Genomic DNA, 10,000 nt, shown 5'->3' on the forward strand with positions numbered 1-10,000 from the left:
GCGCTCCCTTGCGTTCTGGCTGTGCTGAAGGACATTCTGGATCGATCCTTATTGTCATCAGTTTCTCCTGCAGCGTGGAAAATATCTGAAGTCATTCCACTTCCAAAAGATGGAGATCATGATATACAACAACAATCAACAACAATCAACCAGTCTCGTTACTTCCTGCTGCGTCAAAGATATGTGAGCGTGTTGCCCTTAAAGGGACACTGTCACGGGTTAACATGCGCAGTAGCATTCACTCTCTCCGAGACTTGTCACGCTCGACCGCCATTATGGAAATATCGGTAAGTTGAAGAATTGTGCATATATTTTGCATTAAATCAAGTTTATCTAAAGCAAATGCTATCTTTATCTGAAGCAAATTCCCCTCTGTCTTCGACCTTTCGTTTCCGCCCTGAGTTAATGCGTTTACCGACATGTCCGGATCCTCCGCTAGACGCCATTTTCAATTTGTCATTGCTAGTAACTTGAAAAAGTCAGGCTGAGTTTTTCAAGTTTCGATCACCTGCACGAGCATGCGCAGACCGTGACCGTGTCCCTTTAATCAATTAATGACATATATGACCAACGAAAAGAGCCTCAGCGAACACCAAATTGGTAATAAGAAGCTTCATTCGTGTGAAACCCTTAACGTCATGATCACGGACAAGGCACTGGAGGCTATGGATGCCAAGAAAGTCACACTGGTATTACTTCTGGACTTGTCGAAGGCATTCGATGGCATAGATCATACAACCCTCCTTGCAAAATTACATTCGTTAGGTGTTTCCCTTGCAGCTCTGGATTGGTTCAAGAGCCACCTTTCGGAACGGCTGCAATGTGTCAGGATCGGAGTTGAGACCTCAAGCTTGCAGGGTATCTCACACGGAGTCCCACAGGGCTCAATCCTGGGACCCGCCTTGTTTACTATCTACCCCAACAACATTCATTTTATACCGGACGTGTGCTCTGTGGAATCTTATGTTGATGATTCAAAGTTATGCCTTTCGTTCCCATTTGCTGAGGTTAGTAATGTGGTACAACAGATCAACAAGGACTTAGAAAAAATCACAAGCCTGTGCTGCTACAACAGCCTTCTGATAAACCCAGAGAAAACCAAGCTGCTGGTGTTGGGCACACGTCAGATGCTTCAGAGGCTGCCCGCTGATTTTCATGTCACCCTCCTTGGAAGGAAGGTTACTCCATCTCCTTCTGCTCGGGACCTCGGCCTGCAGGTGGATAGTACTCTAAGCTATGATGAACATGTCTCCCAAACTGTGTCCTCGTGCACAGGTAGTTTATGTCAAATTAATAGGGTAAAGCATCCGTTTGATGCCAGGACATTAAAACGGGTTATAAATGCGGTAGTGTTTAGCAAGCTATACTTCTGTACTCCGGTGTGGTCTAACACTTCAGAGAAAAATATATCAAAGCTGCAGAAAGTTCAGAATTTTGCTGGTAGAATCATCACTGGACAGCGGAAATTTGATCATATAACACGGGTATTAAGAGAGCTAAGGCGGCTCCCCGTGACCAGTTTTCTTAAGTATATACCGGTACTTGGAGTTTTAGCGTTTAAATATCTTAAGGGGTTAGCCCCTAGTTATCTATGTAATAGATTCAAGACACGTGCTTGTGTTCATGACCGCAATACCAGATATAAGAATAACCTGAACATCCCAGCGTATAAGTCAGCTTCTGGGTAATGCACATATTTATACCACGCAACGAGTTTCTGGAATTCTCTTCCACACGAAATAGCAGGAAGTGATAGTTTACCAATATTTAAGAGACATTTAAAGGAATTTCTCAATAGTTTTTAATTAGCAATGCAATACATTTTACTATTTATTAGAATTTTATTTATTAGAATTTTATTTTTTAGATCCTTAATTTTAATGTATTTTCTATGGTAATTAGTTTTTTAAAAAAACTATTTAGTGGAAAAACTAATAAACCTTATCTTATCTTGTGTTACTGAAGAGAGAGAGAGTGAAGATTGTCAGTCAAACGGAAAATGTTGTGAAAGAGATCACTGTGGATGTAATTTCAGTTTTAGATGTTGATTAAAATTGTTGGTTATTATTTGCAAGGCTTGTTTGTTTACTGCTGTCAGCTGTGTTTGACCACTGTAAACTGTACACACTAATGACGGTTAATTTTGTACTTTATGCGGAAGCAAAATTATTTCCATAAACACTATACACTCAAAATTCAAAATGCTGTATTTTCAAAACCAAAAACGTTAAGGAAGTGGTAACTTGTAAGAAGATTTATTTCTAGGTCATCTCCAACCGTATATGGATAAAAATCCGGAAGACCTCACGGTTTTGATTTTAGAATATGCGAAAACCATTTAGTCATCGAACCTTCGAATTCTATAAAACGCCTTCCTAATAAAATCCACCTCGCGTCTTTCAATAATAAATTTACACAAATGGATAATTAACTCAGGTCCTCAGTGAGATCCTTAAGCCCACAGAGAAGAAGAGCTGTAATCTGGATACCGAGAACCGAAAGTACAAGAGGAGGGAAAATGCAATTGACGGGCTCAGGAGTGATGTGAACACAAGATTTCGCCCGATGTGGATTTCATGCCAAATTCAGTGTTATTCTTCGTTAAATAACTTAACTACAAGTAAAAATAACAAACAAACTGCGGTTATAAACATAACGAAATAACGCATGTTGTAAAACTTTTTGTACTAAATACAATATGAGCGACCGTATTGTATCGATATACAATGTCGAGCCGAGACATTTTATATCCGATACAATACTGGCGCAAATATTGTATTGTGCTTATGAAATGTCATCATTTAAGTGTTAATGTACACTAGGTATTTTTGGTGATTCAAGACATTTTAACCGTGAAAATTAAAAGAAACATTTATGTAAATGAAGAGAAAGCTGTATCAGAAATACAGATATTGATTAATAAGACATTTCTTTTGTTTTCCCATCATGAATTATTAATGAGTTTTATAAATGAACTTAACGTTTCGTATGCTCCAACATACACCTTCAGAAGTAACGGTTACCTAAAGTACAATTGAATTTAAACATGAAGACTAATACCAAATAAGAAAAGTAAGCGCTGGCAGTGAGAAACTTCTTTTCTTCTAGTTATTTATATTTTTTCAAGCAGATTTAACTAGGTCTGTTTATTTTCATTGTCATTACTTTCCTTATTTGGTAATAGTCTTCATGTTTAAATTCAATTGTACTTTAGGAAACCGTTACTTCTGAAGATGTATGTTGGAGCATACGAAACGTTAAGTTTATAAAAAGTTTTACAACATGCGTTATCTCGTTTTGTTTTTGTACAGAAATGCTCCTTAGACCATTACATTTTAGATTTTAGAGTAAAAAATGGTGGTAAAATTTCGAGTCATGTGCAACTTTTTTTAAATGCAGGCTAGGATAGCCTAAGCATTTTAACTTCCCACATAATGAACAATTTCTGGAAATCCCACCCGAAGATGATATTTTAATCCCTAAACTCCCTTTTGAAGATCGCAAGGAGATTTTCATGAAGCACCCGTACTGTAACAAAAGTGCGATACTTGTATATAAGAGAACTGTCATTTCCAAACTGAACAATTTTACAGGCAAAAACACTCATAGATGGGGTTGAGAGTTCAAACTTCGAGGGTTGAGACCAGGTTGTCTTCCTTGCACCCTGCAAATTTTCAGGCAGCTGATTTGTCATCTTTAATCTGCCGGGTTAACCACTGGGAGATGCGATAGTCTTACCCTTGTTTACTCTAAAGACGGCGGAGCCGGCGTTATAGGAGAGCCTAGAACGTTTCAGTCACTGAGATATGCCACAGCTTTAGCTGCTGGAGGCCTACCAAATCTTCCAGTTCCATCTATGCAAGGGAGACCTGGGCCGCTTTCCATTTGACAGAACCGACCAGCCAGACCGATTATTTGGATAGACTAGCTACAACGCCTTCAAATTAACACACTCCGAGGATGATGTATACTCCTCCAGAAGAATGCGAGGGATTATCATGCAAGTGTTCCTTCAAATTATTACATTTTCTTTGAAAACTGAAGGGTCTGGCCGGCCACTTCCGACAAGATGAAAGCAGCCCTTACTTACATCTCATACTCTTTTAGCCACAGTACTTGTTGTCATTTATTTCAAATCAAAGTTAAATGTGGTAACTGCAAATAAAAACAATTAAGAGCACGAGTAAGCAAATAGCCCAGAAGGAAGTAACAACGGAAAACTAGCTGAAATTGACAACGAATATTTACCTTAATTTTTACTAAAAACCTGGCGCAACTAGGACAGTCCCACACACGTAAACAATGATCAACGAACAAGTAACTGCAATGCGTATGAAATACGATGTACGCAACGAAAAAATTGACGTGCACATAACAGCTTTTGCCTTTGTCCTTATTTCAGGGTGTGCAGGGCATCTTTAATGAGACTCAAGATGTGAAGATTATCGTTGAGAGAGCGATCGCAAAAATACAGTTGTAAGTAAAAGATTTGTACCTAGATAATCTTTTAAAGGAAAATGAAATTTCGGTGTGAAAAATATAAATTGTACTCTTTAGGTGTACCTTGAGCAATCAAAAAATAACTTCTATAATGGAATTTTGGAAAAATCTGAGGTCTTGCTTCGTTTTGCGAGTGTCAAATTACCACATATAGCTCTGTTACCGGGATTGAATAGCAAAGAGAAGAAAAATCATCTTCTGCCTGCTTCATTCGTCAATGTCCTAAAGGACAAATTACAGTTAAATACAGTGTAGGATGGGAAGGGGGGCTACATGTTAGTTCCTTACACGTGCATGGGGGAAGGGGGGGTTACAAGTTATATTAAGATTTAGTTACTAATTTCAAACCATAACATTCAAGTAATGCATAATTCAGTCAAGCTCAAAATACGTTGTAATCAAGTAAAGACTTCTAAGAAATATCGCGAACAATACATTTATCAACTACAACGTCAACGTCAAACTGAATACCCTTTGTAATCAAAGACCTATATATATATTTTTTACCTATTTTACTGTATCGTATCTTTTATATTTGTAAGGCCCAGTCCATTGTATACATGATGTAATTAGGTTAAGTTCTTTTTGATTAATACCTATAATCTTGTGAAATAGACTTAACTGATTAGAGTGTAATGTGAAGTGCTAGGTTTGAACCCCATATGAACCATGTGAGCGTTAGCCTTACTAATGGAAATGGGCCCACACAAGGACAGAGAAAAACTCTGACCAGGGTGGGAACCTTCGGGTTGGATCACCGCTGCTCTACCCGACTGAGCTGCAACGTCAGACGGGAGCAGGCCGTTGGAACTGAAGATGTTAAAGTCACGGCAATGACTTGTGTAGGCCCATTTCCATTAGTAGGGCTAACGCTCACATGGTTCATATGGGGTACAAACCTAGCACTTCACATTACACGGCCAACGTTTGTAAAAACATAACCATTCCTTGTTCTTGTAAAATAATTTCGTAATTCGCTTATTTGTAAGCGCGATGATTTTAATTTGTTAATAATCCAGACTTATGCTGAAACTCAAACAGGAGTTGTCAACCTAGCCTTCCTCCTCATGACCTAAATATCATATGTGCGTTTTTCTTTCAAGGTTCTGTTCCATGATTTTTTACATTCAATACTTATTGACAAGTCAAGAATAAAAACAGAAGTTGTGAACAAGCTCCTCAGCTCTCCCAGTAAAGCATTTACAAGCTAGTAAATCACTCAAGCATGATTTGTCGGTTTGTGAAGTAAAGGTCGAGATAGTGTCCTCGTGAATTTTATGTAGTTGACGGATCCCATAAATCTCTGGGTTGTATTCATTTGCAACAGGGCTTTCTTCGAATGACTGAAATATTATGCAAGCCCTCCTCTTTCGAAGTAAGTTTCAGTGTATAGGGGAGGGGGCGGGGGATGTTAGAGGGTTGGTACGTGTGGTTACTTTATCTTAAAGGTGCGGGGGGGGGGGGGGGGGCAGGGCCACTTTGCTCATTTTAGAATCCCCCCCTCCAGATAATTATTGTACAGTCTCTAAGTGCCAAGGTAAGTTGCCTGCGTAGGGCATCTGCAAATGGTTACACCTCCTAGTCTTCTCCGATAATGACGATAAACCGTAGGCTTTGTCTCATAACCCTCTGCAATGTTCATAACTCTGTGGGACGTAAAAGAACACACACACACTATTCGCAAAGCGTACACTTGGAGTTCCCAGTGTTGTGATCTGTCCTATTTGGTATAGCTATCCAGCTGAATTCCTGGTATGCCATATTCTGATTTAGGAATGTCTAATTAAAGCATTAAAATGACGTTCGGATTGGATCACCGTTGCGGTCAGGGATTTTTTCATGTGTGGGCATTTCCATGGAAAAGGCTAACGCTCAGATAGATTTTCCGCGCAACAAATCGCCCTTTGATAGATATAACATGTTCACAATGTGATTTCTTTTTTGTTATTGCTTATGTTTTTATCTCTGCTTTTTTCCTTTTTATTATCAGACTCTTTATGGAATTCTCTGTTAATGCCCCAGTAACGGGCGAAGATACTGAGGATAACATTGTGAAGGGGATCCTGAAGATTGCGAAGTCTAAAGCGCTCGGTGCACTTATAGTAGAGAAAGTCATAATCAAGGGTTAGTCGCACAATGGCAATTATTTTTCTTGTGCCTTTTAACTTGCATTTGGTCGTAAGTAGTTTTAATCCGATCAATTGACAAACGTGAGAACATTAGAAATGTGTAGCCTCAATTGCCACAAGATTTTCTTGTAATCCCTCTCTCCATAGTCCCGGGTATTTCCTCTTCCTAAAAAGAGCAAAGGCACCCCGTCCGCGTATAAAAGGCGCATGGCTAACTCTTAACTGTTGTTTCAATTAACATCAAATATTTGATCACGGTAGCGGTTTGTGTAGTAGTACCCATACTCTGTTCCGTTTTTCAGATTTTCCACCCCCTCCACCCTTGAATCTCAAAGCGGACGAAGGACGTATCAAACATGACTCACTTGTGATTTCTTGGAACACACCACCCCATTCTGATGTGTATGAACTAACCTTTTACACTGTGGAAATGAAAACTGCTCTGGGTGATGATAGCAGTTTTCGTACTGAAAAAACTGTTGGTGCCATGATCACTGAAGCAGAAGTGACAGGGCTGAAAGCTGATACTGCATACCTTGTACGGGTTGTTTCCCATCGGATGAAAAGCCCAAAGGAAGGCTTGTCAAACACTTTAGAAATCACAACTAAAGGTAGGCGACAAAGATTTTTACAAAACTTGAACACTCATGCTTTAATTTGTGGAAGTCAGAACGATTGTCTTGCTCGAACTAATCCTCGATCCTAAAAAAGATGGTGCCACGCGTTGCCTTCTGGGTAGATCGACATAATTGTGTAAACAAATCGGACGTCCCGCAGCTCAAGTTTCACCCAGGCACGCATCTCGATTACGATTTCCACATGCAGTTTAGGTGCGCTTTTTTTGCTGTCCTCGTAAAAGCTGGGTACACAAGAATTTTACATTTTTTAGCTTTTCAACAGACCCAAAACTTAAACAAAAATGGGTCTCTGCACTGAAGGCGAGAACAATGGATTACAAGTGGCAGTCAAGCCATCGTGTCTGCAGCGCACATTTCCGTGGAGGCCGCAGATACGGGACGAACAATATGCCGGCCGTATTCCCTCGGAAGGACAATAGGTTGTGTGGCCAGTAGATATCTCTTACCTGCTGAATGCAGAAGAGGCTACGGTGTCAATGAGTAACAACACGGAAAAAGCAGACGTGGTGTGCTCGAGTTGCGATCAAGTCGAGAGTGAAGCAAGCGATCACCAGTCAGAGGATATAAGTGGAGTAGCTCTCTTACTAATTCTACTCTAAGAGGCCCACTGGAACATTTGATATTTTCGCGCGTCAGGCTATTATGCTAATAAGACTAGCAGTTTAAATTCCAAAACCAAACTTTTGCAAGGTGGATGATTGCGAAGACCTGCATTCGCCATTCCTGCATCCTCCAGCTGTGCGAGCTACCGACGGAACGCAGTCAGACGTCGGAACCCAGAGTGCGTATGTTAGTGTCCACAAGCTGCAATGTGCCTTTTCTGGGGTCGGAGGCTCAGTGACAGGGCTACCGGTAGTGCCTGTAAAAGTGACAAAACGGCACCACTGTACACACATATTCCTTTCTGGATGGTGGCTCTAACACATCCTTCTGCAGTGAACAACTAATGAAGCGGCTCGGGGTTAAAGGCATCGTCGCCACCATATCATTAACAACAATGGAGAGAGAGAGCAGTACGAGAAAGTGTGAACTTGTCCAGTTGGAAGTTTTCGACTTAGAGAAAGACAATTTCATTGAGCTGCCCCTTGTATTTTATACACCTAAACTTCCAGTGGCCTCAGAGAGTCCCCCCCCCCCCCAGGAAGATGTTGACAGGTGGCCCCATCTAAAGGGGGTAACGGTCGTGGAGATCAATGCCGATGTCGGGCTACTCATAGGCCATGACATTCCTAAAGCTTCAAACAATGTTATCGTCGTAACGCGGGGCCAATTTGTACCGGTCTTCAAACATCGTTAAACAAGTAAACGTTAAGTTTATTCACAACAACGAGTTTGACTGAAAATAGAACAATATAAACAATTATTTACAACTTTTAAAGACAGAAAGAAGTAACCACTAAAAACGCAGACTTACAGCTTTTTCCGGAAATAACTAATAGGCTTCTGGACGACGATGATCGCGAGGGAATTTACAATAATAGCAACAACCACTAGCTCTAATAACTCGCAAATGGAAACCTTCGTTTGACCGTTGCCACCGAATTTAAACTACTAGTCTAATTAGCATAATAGCCTGACGTGCGAAAACATCAAATGCCCCAGTGGGCCTCTTAGAGCAGAATTAGCAAGAGAGTTACATTCCGGCCCCTAAATGCGGCATACTATAACATTTACCAAACAATGCTGTAACTTTCGCAGCTTGCGCGATAGTAAACTAATTGAAAGAACAAATTAAACCAATTTTATAGCTCCAAACGATACTGCTAAGTGAAGAATAATATGTACAGTTCTTAAGTAGCGTTCGAAGAAGGGGATTCCCTTCTGAGTTCGGTAAGAGGTTCTTTATCGCGGAAATCCATGGGAATTCCAATGCCATAGCCCGTTCGCTCTGCATACTGAGAACCAAACAATTCCGCTGCTATGATTGGAGATGATCCAACATCTAATTAGCGGATTCAAGGAAAACAATTTTGTCGATTGCTCGTTGTAAGATCGATCTTTTGGTCTGCACCGTTACTCTTCGCACATAGCCATTTTGTTTGCTTCTGTGAACATCCAAGATTCGGCCAATCGGCCAACAGCTTTGTGGGCAGCTCCGATCAGCTACTAAGACAATGTCGTCGACAGCAAAATTACTCCTAGGCCGATTCCATTTTTGCCCTTCTTGCAGGGAAGGGAGGTAAAAATGGACATTTGATATTTTCGCGCGTCAGGCTATTATGCTAATAAGACTAGTACTGTAGTTTAAATTCGGTAGCAACGGTCAAACGAAGGTTTCCATTTGCGAGTTATTAGAGCTAGTGGTTGTTGCTATTATTGTAAATTCCCTCGCGATCATCGTCGTCCAGAAGCCTATTAGTTATTTCCGGAAAAAGCTGTAAGTCTGCGTTTTTAGTGGTTACTTCTTTCTGTCTTTAAAAGTTGTAAATAATTGTTTATATTGTTCTATTTTCAGTCAAACTCGTTGTTGTGAATAAACTTAACGTTTACCAGGAGCCCATGAGTAGGAGCCTCCATGTGCACTATATCCTTGAGTCAACCTTTGCCCGTATCTTTCTGTTTTTAGAATCAACCCTTCAGCAGGAGACTGACATTTACATTAATTTACATCAATTCGCACAATTTGCGTACATTGTTTTTGCTGTTTTTGTCTTCGTTAGACAATGAATTTATTCTGATTGGCTATTTTAAACAGCGCGTGCAGTGCCGAACAACTCGTGGCGTTCTAAAAAT

General features: G+C 40.3%; 1 protein-coding gene across 2 annotated transcripts in view; it reads left to right on the forward strand.

Moving 5' to 3' along the window:
- The window catches only part of LOC138003716 (uncharacterized), a 129,999-nt gene that overhangs the window by 101,554 nt on the left and 18,445 nt on the right, over positions 1-10,000 (forward strand). For both annotated transcript variants that reach the window (XM_068849924.1, XM_068849923.1), the window contains exons 6-8: positions 4,403-4,476; positions 6,491-6,624; positions 6,932-7,240. In XM_068849924.1, coding sequence (XP_068706025.1) covers positions 4,403-4,476; positions 6,491-6,624; positions 6,932-7,240 — 517 coding nt within the window. The remainder of the gene's footprint in view (positions 1-4,402; positions 4,477-6,490; positions 6,625-6,931; positions 7,241-10,000) is intronic.

Source organism: Montipora foliosa, chromosome 5, assembly GCF_036669935.1.
Source record: "Montipora foliosa isolate CH-2021 chromosome 5, ASM3666993v2, whole genome shotgun sequence".
Lineage (NCBI taxonomy): Eukaryota > Metazoa > Cnidaria > Anthozoa > Scleractinia > Acroporidae > Montipora > Montipora foliosa.